Source organism: Ambystoma mexicanum, chromosome 6p (assembly GCF_040938575.1).
Source record: "Ambystoma mexicanum isolate Mex_15411 chromosome 6p, UKY_AmexF1_1, whole genome shotgun sequence".
Lineage (NCBI taxonomy): Eukaryota > Metazoa > Chordata > Amphibia > Caudata > Ambystomatidae > Ambystoma > Ambystoma mexicanum.
Window position 1 is genome coordinate 659,772,808 of NC_090935.1, and position 13,436 is coordinate 659,786,243.

Consider the following 13,436-nt stretch of genomic DNA (forward strand, 5'->3'; position numbering starts at 1 on the left):
CAACATCATTGCTGACAGAGATCAAACCCTCATTTAAGAGGACTTTGATGCTAGCTGCACTTGTTAGTGTGATCAGCGAGGGCAGCCTAGCATAATGCATTTTACCAAGGTGAACATACTCCTTAAATCTGCCTTTCAGCAGGAAAGAGAATAGAACACGCTTGCTTGTGCCAAACGGGATATATGTCAGAAGTGAGAACAGGTAAAGGCGAGTATTCTTTAGGGATAGGCAAAGTGCTTCTCTGACATGCGCAATACAGTCTACCATCTCCCCTCACGCAATCTAGAGACCGTATTTTAAACATGGCGTGTGGCTAACAGAATATAATGGTACACAGTGACCTTATGACAGGGGGGTAAATAAATGAGTATTTTATTTCCTCCACAACCAGAAGGGGTTCGCAACATTCCCAACATTATTTAGTAGAAATATCCCACATGAGTTCGCTTACCAGACCGCCTTGAAGTACGCAAACGAGAGACATAATTGCCAAACCATTGCACTTTTGAGATCCAATGCTATGAAAGAGAACCACTGAAATACAACCAGGAAAGGATATTACTATTGGCTTGAGGGAGAACAGTGACATGGAGTTTCTCAGTGAGGTATACTGCACAACTGAGGGTAGAGGCCAGAGAGGGCCTCATTATTTGAAAGCCCTAAACAAGCATGCAAATGTCTGAGAACAAATTGCGACCAAGCCTCTCTAAGAGGCAGGCCTGTCCACAAACATGGATGCAAGATCTGGAATGTACTCCCAGGCATGCAAACAGAATGCCACAATCCCAAAAAAATAGATTTTTGAAGTGAACAGATTGAAGAGAAATTTGCCATTTGCAATGTCAACAGTTGGACAGCTGAACACAATGTATTCAATACAGCCTGATAGGATGGGACCAGTTGAGAGGAGTAGAGATTGTGGGTGGTGGGAAAAAGTAACCAAGTAGAGACTTGGATCAAATGGTGAGGGTGACACATAGGGAATCTATACTCCCAAGAAGTTGGTCACATTCATCACAATTATATAAGGAAGGAGGACTGCAGAGAAGAATTAAAGCAAGCATAATAAGGCCCATCACAATAGAGCAGAACAACAGTCCTCTGTGTGGTTCAAAGAACAGAGGCAACAAGGGCAACTCTAAATTGATACAAAAGAGGAACACAGTTTTTGTCATGGAGAAGACCCAGATAAGCCTAACATGAAAATGATAAGTTACTCAACGTAGTGACTAACGTACTCTTAGTCCATAGTACCCTTTCCTCCATACTGATTGGGCGTCCCTTCCAAGGGACGTGAAACAACCTTTTTCACCAGAAAAAACATTCTTCACCTTTAAAAGTTTAGAGGCGTGCAGTGGTACAGCCAGGGGAGCATGCGCAGCCCGGAATCCGCCCTCCGGCGCCAGACCTCAGTCCCCATTGACGCGTCGACAATAGATTTAACATTGCCTAATGACAAGTATTAGGGGGGAGGTTGGTGGGACGTATGGAGGAAAGGGGACTATGGACTAAGAATACGTTAGTCACTACGGTGAGTAACTTATAATTACTCTCATGTCCCTTCTCCTTTCCTCCATACTGCATGGGCGATTACAACTGAATGAAGCCCCAGGGTGGAGCGGAGACCTTCCTTAAGCAAATAGGTTCCTGAGAACCGCCTGTCCGAAAGCCACATCAGATCTAGAGCTGGCATCCAAATAGCAACGCTTGCAAAAAGCTGAGGGAGTGGCCCAAGTGGCCGCCCTGCTTATGACTTGCCAAGGGACATGGCGCTGGAATGCGATGGCTGTTGCCTTGGCCCTGACTGCGTGGTCGTGCATGTTGGCTGGAAGCGGCTTGTGCTGGCCCTTGTACGCCTCTTTGATGGCAGAGATCATCCAGCGGGATATGGAAGCCTTAGAGGCCTGATAGCATGGTTTTGAGCCTCCGAAAGTGACAAACAGGGCATCCAATTTGCGGAAGCCCTTGGTCCTGTCCAAGTAAAATTTCAGGGCATGCCCGACATCCAGGCAGTGCAGCACTCTGTGCTTCATCCTTTGGATCAGCAAAAAACGTAGGAAGGACTATTTCCTCGTTCAAATGGAAAGCAGACGGCACCTTGGGCAGGAATGCCGGGTGTGTCTACAGGACTACTTTGTCCTTGTGAAAAGTAGTATATGGTTCCGAGGCGACCAGTGCCTGGATTTCGCCGACTCTACGAGCCGAGGTGAGTCTGACTAGCAAGGCCGTCTTGATGGTGACCAGCCTGATGTCCACAGACGCCATTGGCTCGAACGGTTTGTGCGCCAGAGCGCCCAAGACTATGTTGAGGTCCCACACCGGGTGCAGCCTCTTGACGGATGGGTAAAGCCTTGAGAGCCCCGTCAAATGTTTCTCGACGATAGGTTTGGAGAAGATTCCCCTCCTCAGAGTTCCTGTAAGCTCAGATGTCTGCGACATATGTACAGCAAGTGTCAACTTGCACGCCAGAGCGGGCGAGGTGCGCCGAGATGGAGAGCACGTCATCCAAAGTACATGCCAGTGGATCAATGTCTTTGGGGACTGCCCAGTGGCAGAATCTGGTCCATTTGCTTTTATAATGGGCCCTGGTAGCCTTGCTCCTTGCACCCTGAATAATTTCCGGATTAACCTGCGAGAGCCTGAGGTGCTGCACCGTTACCTGCTCAGGAACCACGCTGTCAGGGCTAGTCTCTGTGACGCAGGGTGGATGACCCTGCCCCCCTGCTGCTCCAGAAGATGTGCTGGGCCCGTCGGGATATGCTGCGTTTAGGTGCCCCCTCTGAGGTATTGCCGATATTAGGGCGTAGCCCCTCGGCCATATTGCCGGTACAAGGGCGGAGCCCCTCGGATGACAATCCAGTACAAGAACCTACCGGTCCCTCAACACTACCAATGGGAGGATCAAAGGATCCCTCGGCCCGAAGCTGCCTCAGCCTCGGTGCACGTGCTGGTACAAGCACCTGACCGGTCCCTCCCGCCTGGGAGAGTCCCTGGGAAGGAGTCTCCTTTGCGGGGTGCGATGGAGAATATCGGCCCTACCTTGGCTTGGCTCAGTGTTTCACAAAGTTCTTGAAGTCCTCTGGAGGCGACTTCTGGAAGAGCTGCCTCCCCCTGGATAATCTGTTCTTCAGTGCTTTTGAGGACAGCGAGCCACACGCTGTACAAGCTTGCCAACCATGGTCTGGGCCAAGGCAACGTATGCAGAGGGCATGGGGTCTGAAGTTGTGAAGAGCCAGTTGCAGGATGGACACCTGCTGAACCCTGTGGGAGTCGGTATGTGCCAGGGAGGCGGTGATGCCGGAAGACTGAGTACCTGAATGATAAAAAGACCAAGAAGAAGTATCCGCACGAGGAATTACATGGCCGAAGCCAAACCCAGGAGCGCTAGTGAATTTGTCCCGTTCCCGATCACACGGAAAAGGGGACTAAGGTGTGGCGTCGGAGGGCAGAGTCAGGGGAGCGCATGCTCCCCGGGTCGCACCCCAGCGCTCCTCTAAATTTAAAGGGGGAAGAAGGTTTTATCTGGTGAAAAAGGTTCATTCTCCCATCCCTTGGAAGGGGCGCCCAAGCAGTATGGAGGAAAGGGGACGGGACGTAAGAGTACGGATGAGGGGTAAATGACCAAATAAAGAGGGGAAATGTTTTGAGATTCTTAAAAAGAGATGGAGATGATGTTATACATGTGTGGAAAATCATCTAATGGGTAAAACAAACTATGACCAAGAGAAAGTGGGACTCAATGTCACCAAACGGGATTGTGGTGTTTAGCAATACTAACCAGGAAAAAAGCTACAGTAAATTAAGTTATGAAAGCCATAGAAGGAGTTCTGCAGATCATGGGACACTATCATTTCATCAATCTATAATGCCTCCTAAATGGGAGAAGACTTGCTATATTGGATTAAGAAAAAGTAACACAGAAGAGGGGTTAATGGTGATTGGGGTGACTTTAAAAAGTCCATTCCAAAGGTGGCTAGTATGGCTGCAAGAGGTAGGGTCTCATTACACTACAGGAATCCTTAGCATTGAAAAAGATGGGAGGGTTGACGGGGAAATACATGGCAGGAGAAGCATAACAATTACTGGAGGACCATCATAAGTTGAGCAAGACTTGATGCAGAATGACTAACAGGAAGAGTTTAGGCTTGAGCAGTCTATTTGAACAAAAGAAACAAGGAAAACTCTATACAAACCGCATGAGGATGGAAAAGGGGTCCAACCGGACCAAAACGGCATTTACCCCAAAAGGTCCACATTTTAAAACTTGAGACTACGGTGTGGAATAATAGACAATGGAAGAGAATGAGAGTGGAAATAGCATTGCTCGACTATATGAACAAGGCAATGGAACATTTAGAATAGGTCAGCGTTTCCAGCACTGGGTGGATGCACGTTATGCAGAGCCAAGGGAAGGCGTACTAACAGGCAAAGACACGTTTGAGAACGTACGCCTGGAAATAGTGCTCAGTTCGTGACGTCTACTTAACTGAAGGCATTTCGGATGATTGTTGGGGCTGTATGGGGTAGGATAAACCAGGAGGATAAGGTGGTCCGGGTCACACAAATGATGCTGATGCTTTTCCTCCGAGAACCAGAAACAAAACCCGGTCACAAGCATGTTGAAAAACCATAGTTTGAAAAACCCTGGGATAAAAATGTAGAGCATTTCACAGTTCGAAGCCTAAAATTACACATGGAGTATCCAGCAAAGCTGAAAACGGAGACTGAAAATATTAAATATATAAGCTTCTTTACAGACAAAAGATGGCCAGTTTGAAGAGCAAGGACTTAGCACAAATAAACACACCAACACTATTCCTAGCGACTACCAGAAGGCAACCCTGGTGGCAAGGATGTGGCATACAAATGAGAAATAATATCGAGTGGATGGCTGTAGACGTAGAAAGCAAAGTGAAGCAACCAAGGGAAATAAATAACAAAACACAGGGAACTGGGAGAGCAGCGGGTGCAGTCATTTTTGAGGCCTCACTGGAAAGGTCCCAAGTAGCCTTCGTAGGCTAGCCCAGATGTTCATTTCCCATGAAAGGATACATAAAATGCTCTTTATGGGTCTGTGGTGCTTTGAGTTAATCTGCCTCAACTGCTATGGAAATCTAAGACAATTCTTTTCAGGGGAACGGATATCCATCTCAGAATCCAGTTCATCTCCCCTAGGATGCTTGCTGGACAGCCAGAAAAGGGTCTTGTGTATTCAACAGGAGGGGCTCTGGAATTCAAGTGGGCGGGGTGCTGTGCACACAGCTAACAAAGGGTGCATCTCCTGCCTCGTCTTTAGCTCATGAAAGAATGCATCTCTGGTGGCAGCTCATAGCAGCGCACCATTGGGGAATCAAACAGTCCTATGAAGTCCTCTGACAACTGTAAAATATGAGGGTGAACAAAAGGTGAGCACCAATAACATGAAATAATTGCCACACCCACTGACATAAGCAAATTAATCACCACAAGATTTGGAGTTGCCCCTTTAGTTCAGAGTTCTGAAGGAAAAGGTCAGAAAAAAAGACATGTGCACCATAAAAACACCCCACCAGCCCCCCCCCCACCCAATTTGAAAATTGTAATTCATGTACCACAGAATTAAGTTTTGGGAAAACCTGTGGCAGATAGCAGATTTAAGGACATTGAGGTAGTGACATTCGTCAAAACGATAGTCTACACAGTGCCCCCAGGCCTGATTCACAGACGCATTTTATAAATGGCACAATCCCATTGAAAAACACTCTGTGAATCAGGCCACAGGTCTTCAAACTGACCCATGTGGGCCCATAAAACTGGCCACAATGGCGTGTGAGGCAACCTATTTGCTCAATTACCCTATAGGCATGTCCAAGTATGGACTAGGCTTGCAATAGGAGACCATTAATGACTGGAAATGAGAACATGATGAAGACTATCCTTTCCGTTTTCAGGGGGTTATCAGATGTGAATGCCAACGGAAATATGCACCCCAGTACTGGAGCCTTCTAATAATACTGTCAAAGAACACTCACTCACTCTTTTTTGGTTTGTGTTGCTGTTTAATGTTAAACAAGGTTTCATATAGTTTGTCAGAAGCAAGAAGCAGTAGAAACAATTGCTGATCAAACATTCTTGACTATTATCAAGCAAAATACAGCAAGACCTCATCAATTGAAAAGCAGTTGGTTTGAGTGGCTAGGAGCATCTGAAGAGTGCAGAGCAACAACAGGTTTCAATGGTGAACAGATGAGTATCAGGATTCAGTCGGAATCACACCAGTACTTTTGTGATGAAGGATTTAGATCAATCTTGGTCAGCGTCCCCCAGAAGATAATCCTAGTGTGGGATGTAAATAGGTCCTCTGGTACCAGGGAACAAGACTGTCAATTCTGCGGTCTCTCCTTCAGAGGCGTAGTCTTGGAATGAGATTTGATTGGTAGGAGATCAAAAAGCTTTAGTGTCATTATTTGAACCAGGACTGCTGACCCTTGCCTAACTTTGTAGTACATTGAGAACAACATACAACTTACTTACAGGGAATAGAATATGGAACACAGTTTAAATAGGATCTTCACCTTGGATGCACATCAGCTTCAGTTGACTCATCACTATCCACTTGGGCACTGCAATCAGGAGGTGACCAGGTGCACATTACTCAATAAGTAGAGAGAGGCCTTTTGCATATCAGTAGCGGAAAAAAGCCTCCCAAACAATGGTAAAACCTTTAGGTAAGGGAAACGTACCATATGTCACAATACCAAATATAGTAGAAAAATAATAGCACTTTGAAAAGAGTGTAGAAATTCTGTGAAAGACTAGCCGGCTTCAGCCACAGGCGGTCCAAATTTAGTTACGGCCAAAGAGTGCAATCATGTACAGTAAGCAGAAACTAAAGTCCTCAAGGATTGCACAATGGAGCTGGGTTGTGACTTTAAGCAGGGGGATATGCAAGCATGCTTTTTAGCCCTTACTCAGCGTTCAAGGTTCTGAGCACAATTTCCAGTTCATTTACCATTGAGCCCAACATGAGGGAGAGGAGAGTATGTTTTCAGTCTGTGATTCTTTGGTGCTCAGATGTCCGTCTCTTTATTAGTTTGTAAAGACTGATCAGCCTACCTCACAAAACCATTCACCAGTGTTCCAACACAATGCCATGCAATTGACATACTCTTTATTTATGCGCAAGTGTCACTCATGGTGAATAATCAGAACATTCAAACCCATGTCTTCTTAGTCAGAGAACTTTGCTTTACTATTTAAAAACATTTCTCCATGTCAAGTGAAGTTATTCCTTGAGACCAGAGCTCTCACTTTAAAATCATATGGTCCATCGATGTGCATCCATTCCTCTTCAGCTACCAACAGCTCTCTGATGAATGATTTAGGGACGGAATTCACTCTTCACAGAATTCACTCACATTCGGCTTCCCTTTCTTTTTTAACCTAGTTCTCACAGAGTTGGCTACTGAACAAGGTCTCGAATACCATGGGCCCATTTGTAAAAGATGCTCAGCTAACACAAACCCTACATTTGAGAACATCTGTGGGAGTGTGAAGTCAATGGTGCTCACAGCATTTGGGAAAACTGCGGCCATCACACCATGCCCCACTCCTGCTCAGCTCCACAATGCCAACTGCTATGAAGCTCGGGCCATAGCAATAACCAAGTCAGTTAAATGAATGAGCTGCAGGAGCTTAAACCGTATGAGTAAGGCAGTTCTTAATAAAAAAAGTTCATATTTTCAACGACAGAATGCATAATACCAAAGACACTAGTTCAACATTACAAAAATATTGTGAAATTATCAAGCTATATCAAAAAAGTTCATGTATAAAAATGTTCATTCTTAAATAAAGGCATCGATTCTGAAATAAGGCTTTGGAGCTTTTAAGATGTTACTGGACATTTTATAAATGAGAAAATCCCAATGATAGTGGCTCCACGCAAGTAAAATGGCAATCTAATTGAACCCATCATTCCAGTTCATAACTTTGTCATAGTCCTGTATTCTCTGTTTTATGTGAGACAATTTGTTCTTGAGATACTCGCATCGCTCTTTCTTCTCCAAGAATGTGGGGTCCTATGGGAAAACAAATAGATCTGTTAATATCAATTTAAAAAGATACACAAGTAGAATATGAGTGCCAATGTATTTCGAATGATCAATTTTATAAGCATTATAATAATAGGTTGCTGTGGTGGTGGGGGACAAGTCCCATATTAGACGTGGTTGCAGAGCCCTAGTACACCTGGCCTCCCCAGTTCCCTACATTTCCTTGATGGGCCCCAAATCCTCTAGCCCACCTTAGGAATGGCATTGGTAAATGATTGCAGCAAATGCAGAAGTTTCCTCCAGAATTATCTTTGCACTGTGCAGATAGTTTTGGCTTCACTTGGGAAGCTCAGAGGTTATATTACAGCATGATGGTGCACACTCATTTGCAATTTTTTTTATATGCGGGATGTTATTTTAAACTGGGGCTAACACTAGAAGCGTTTTTACAAGTCATTTACATACCTCAGAAGTAGAGTTGAGGCTAAAGGGCAGTTTGTTACATTACTATATTGACTGTGAAATTTGTGCTAAACTGTCCATAGAGCACATGTGCTATGGTTAACTTACATAGTTTTTTAAAATTTTTAACCTTGGATGATGGTTCAAAAGTTTTTATTTTATTTTATCCCATATCTGCGATATGTGGATTTGGTCAAAGGCTGCTGTGAAGCCAAAGAAGGCCACAATGAACTGGCCTTTCATTTGTACAATGTATTGGTTTATCCAAATGTATAAGGTGAATGCATAGTCAATCCTATGATCTGTCATGGTGCCTCCTTGCATTGGAGAGGTGGAGGTTTCTTCTAATCATAACTTAATAGCATTTTTGAAAGGAATTTTGCTTTGTAATCAATAAGGAAGATTGTCTGTAGGATTTTACACCCTTTTCATTGCTCCGTTTGTAGAATGGAAGCATAGCAGAGATTTTCCACAACGATGTGAAGAGCATGCCTTGGATACAGGTTTGATAGAATATTATCAAGACAGGGGGGGAGGGGCAGGGTTCAAAATATTGATTGGATAAGCAGGAGCTAAACGCAGCACCTGGGTATCCAGCATTAACAAATGACCAGGAGCTTCCACTGGGGAAGGAGGAGATAGCACAGAGCGTTCTGCAGATATAAATTCCATATAAGATGCAAATGTATCATGGTGTCCATAATTTATGACCCTCTTATGCATTAAATGTCATGTAGATGTGTCATGATATTTATTTATAGATTTCAAATGCGCAGAATGAAATTTCATAGATGGTTTTTGTTCAGCATCAGTTGGCCTAGGGAGCCAAACAAAGCTTATGGTTGCTGCTAGTTTCAAGCTAATTAAAATGAATACAATTATAATCGGGCTCTTCTAGGCCACATGCAGGAGCTAAATAGCTACCCGCTCCCCTCAATTGCGAACCATGGTGTCCAGTCTGAAGAGAAGAGTTAACTGGGTAGAAGAATTCAGCCTGGGATGCATGGATTTCACTGCATTCACTAATCTTAAAATATTGATCTCTGTACAAAGGTTTAGGATGTATTCCATATGCCTAAAGCTTTCTAGATCAGCCTGTCACAGGATTAGCTCTTTGGCTCCATCTGTTATATAAAAGTATGGGTTTATTATGGGTTATCCATGATACCTGTACGATATTTAATTCCATTGCAATCTTCTGGTTCCCATTATTTTCAAGAAAGTTTTGCAGTCATCTTCTTTGGCTGCTTTTTCTAATTTCTCCCCTCGCAATATACATAATTCTAATTGTTCTACTCCCTTTACGTTTTCCATTTCTTTTACCCTACATCTGTGGGCCTGAGCGATCTCAAGTTCTTTTTTCCTCTTCATACATTTAAACTGTATTAAAAAAGTCAATCATTAAATAAAGATATATATTCCTGCTCTCCTGCTGGTCTGGTCTCGCTATCCTCATTCTTTCCAATGTTATTTCCCCAGACTCCTTTAAACCTAGGTTTGTACTCTCCCTCACCTCTTCACGGACTGTCACTATCCAGCAGTTTAACATCCTTCCCTTTGGATTCCACTAGTGACTCCTGTCAACAGCTTAACTTCCACTCCTCCCTCTGTTCACTTTTTCTCCAATGTGACCCATGATCCTCCCTGACACTCTTTGCTCTCATCTCCCTATTGTTCTCTGACGCCGTCACTTCACTTCACTCTGCTCAGTCTCGCCAACCTCCACCATTCGCCAGCCTTCAGCCAGCAAGAGCCTCCTGCTTTTACAATCCACTTTGCTCGACTGAAGCAGAGGTCTTTCAGAGTGGGCTCCCCCCTCTTGCAGGGTGGGTCTCCCAGTAAGGGCCTGCACCTTTTACTCCGAATTCTGTGAGGGTTGCAAAGCTAGCCTTTCTGGGTGCACTTGGGTTGCCTTTTGGTTCAAGGACCTGGGCCAAGTCTATGTGGCCCTTCCACTATCTTAGATCTCATTTTCTCTTTCTTGACTGTCACAGGGTGTTGCAGGAGGTATGCCAAGATCTGCGGTATTCCTAATGAATGCTGTATGGGTAGCACAGGGAATGGCTAAGCTTCAAAGATCTTTTGTTTTAGGTTGCATGTTGGGAATTGGTTTCCTCATATCCTCAGTGGGAGAGACTCTCAGAAAGAACGTTGTCACTGCTAGTTTAATCCCTCCATGGACCTTTCAGCAGTCATGAAGTCGCAAACCTGTAACACCATATCTGCAAACTCATGGAGTTCACAGCGGGTCCAGCACGCCAAAGGGGAATTGTACTTTGAGCTATTGAGCGAATTGGTAACACCCATTTAACAATTGCTGTCTTTTTCCCTTAAAGGGAACATTTTCCCTTACTGTGCCAAAACCATGGGTCTGCTCAAAGGAAGCTTTGGGCTCTGTCAATTGGGAAGGGGGGGTCTCCAGATTAATCTCTGTAGCGGATTTTCAATTATGTTTATTCCAACATTGTTCTTATAGTTACTAGAAATCATAGACCCTTCGGTTGGAATGTGTGTTACTTTTATCTTCTCATTACCCACTTGTGTATAGATGCCTGCACTCTGCTGTTTAGTGTCTCTGCCGCTCTTTCCTGTCTTTTCCCCTATTGTAAACTATTTCACTCTTCTGTGTCGCGATCTTCCCATTTGTGAAGGCCCAGGACCATAATACGCTTTTTATCTTCTTTAGTGCCAGAACCCCTGCCAGTGCTGGACTTCTTTTTGGATGAGAAATTGCAACTGAATGACAACATGCAGTGGGAGAAAGGCCAGGGGCCAGGCCAGGACGGCTTTGATTTCTGAAATGGGATTGGAGGTGCAAGACTGGACCGTGACAATGAGGCTGATATTCAGCAAGTCCAGGAATGACTGACATATCAAGACAGCCTTTCAAGGGCACACAGAAAATGCTGGCACCAGCATGGTTGCCACTGCCTCCGATGCACCCAAATGTGGATGCACAGTTCTGAGTAAATAGTCTGCAAACAGCACCTCTTAAGGACCAATATGTGCCTACTAAAGAGCATTGTGGAAAAAGCATGGGGGGTGGCTTTGATAGACTTGCAATAACTTATGGGGTTCGGAACCTGTAGAGCCTATGACCAGACGCGGCTCAGTCATAAGAGCAAAGGGGCGTAACTACACCAATTTTGGACAAGCCTCCAAGCAAGTCCAGTGAAAACACAAATCACTAACCCAGAAGCAATAAGCAGCTGAGGGAGTGCTCCAGGGCTGGCTTGGACTGTCAAAGGGAAACATTGTACCCTTAGACAGTTCATACCCCAGCCGCACATGGCCAATGGGCCATGCAAGGTCAGGGGCGTTTTGTATGTGTATGCGGCTGCATGTGTGATGAATGCATATGTTTGGGTGTGCACGTGAATGGAAGAGTATGTGGTGTATGTGTGTGAACAATGCAATCCCTTTCCCTTGGGCCCCCAAATCAAAGGCCCTTTCACAACTTTGAGTGGGGCTCTGATTTGGGGTGTGAGGGGAAGGGGTACCCCAAATCATAAGCATTTGATTTGGGAATGAATCAAGAGGGCAACTCACCAGCATGTTGAGCAGCACTCGCTGTGCTGGTGAGCAGGCCTCCAATTTGGGGGGCACTCCCTTACCCGTACACCCAAATCAAATGCTCACTCACTGGGATGAGCTGGCCTCTGATTGGGGATGCAGGGGGAGTGCGTACATGTTTTACTGGATATCAATGTTAAAGCAAACCATGCTCAGTAAAAAAACATACTATGCCAGAGGCATAAAGCTCATCCAGACTGGCTGCAGTAATGCAGCCCTGTTTAGCCAGGTAACAACACATCTTTTCATGAGACGTGTCACGTGGCTTGACAGGACTGCATTGCTGCAGCCAGTCCGGATACGTTTTCTGCCTCGGGCATCAAATTCTTTCCTGGCCATTTATGATAAAGCAAGCATGATAAGTGTTATTACGTGTCGGACAGGTTTTCTTCTTGTGGCAAGGCATTGTTAATGCCAAAGTCAACAGGAGGATGTTCAGGTACTGGCATATGTTAGCAGAGCCAGCTTAGACATGTTTTCTTATAGTATATCTACTGACATTATGCACAAAGCAAATAGGAGTATGTTCTTATATTGGACTACTGGCATGTACAGGTTCAGTCAGCATGGAAATGTATGGGCACAGCCAGCATGAACATGTTTTTTATATGGGCATATGTTGTGGAGAAAGACATCATGAAAATGCATTGGGAAAGGCTCCTGGGCACGGTTTGGGACTTGCATCTGTTGAATATTTTCATGCGTTACCTTACAAAAAGCTGTATGGTGCATCATTTCAGCACATTATTCAAAAACAATTCTCGTGGTGGGTTGAATTCTCCGTTGGTTGGTTTGGACTCACTTGCGACACTCGGTCATTCACGCATATTTGTGGAAAATATTTACTCCTCCAATGAAAAATATTCACCATCCGCCACTGCCTAAGACCATGGTGTGTAGCCCAGCACTTGGACTCTGGTACAGAATGATCTCATATTGAGGTAATGTGTCCATCCCCAATATTTCAAATTTCGATAATAAACAGTTTATTTATTGCAAAAAAAGACTTTAAAACACATGCCTTCAAATGCAGTTTTTGTCATAGGAAATATTCCCTGCTGACCTTTCTCAGGACACGGTTCTCTAGTTTTGATGGAGCAGGTGTGGCTATTTTGTCTCCAATAAAGCCTCTGTCCAACCAAAGATCTTTACAATAAACACCCATATTTTATTCGCCAAACTATTTTTATACAATCTAGCAGATTTCAAAGAAGGTGCCTCCTATTGGTCAGAATCGTTAACCGGGTCTCTTGTTTTTGGAAGCAGAATCAAATCATCTTGGGGATCTAATTATACTGGCTGGAGCATGGGAGCAGGTACAGTGTATGGGGTCAGTTCCGGTACCAGGATGAGTGGTGGCACATAAC

At 44.6% G+C, this 13,436-nt stretch overlaps 1 protein-coding gene across 3 annotated transcripts in view; it reads right to left on the reverse strand.

Annotated features, from left to right (window-relative positions):
* Nucleotides 1–6,018: 6,018 nt before the first annotated feature.
* MARVELD2 (MARVEL domain containing 2) overlaps nt 6,019–13,436 on the reverse strand; it is a 323,008-nt gene continuing 315,590 nt past the window's right edge. For all 3 annotated transcript variants that reach the window (XM_069627536.1, XM_069627534.1, XM_069627535.1), the window contains exon 7: nt 6,019–8,061. In XM_069627536.1, the coding sequence (XP_069483637.1) occupies nt 7,942–8,061 (120 nt within the window). In that variant the 3' untranslated portion in view covers nt 6,019–7,941. The remainder of the gene's footprint in view (nt 8,062–13,436) is intronic.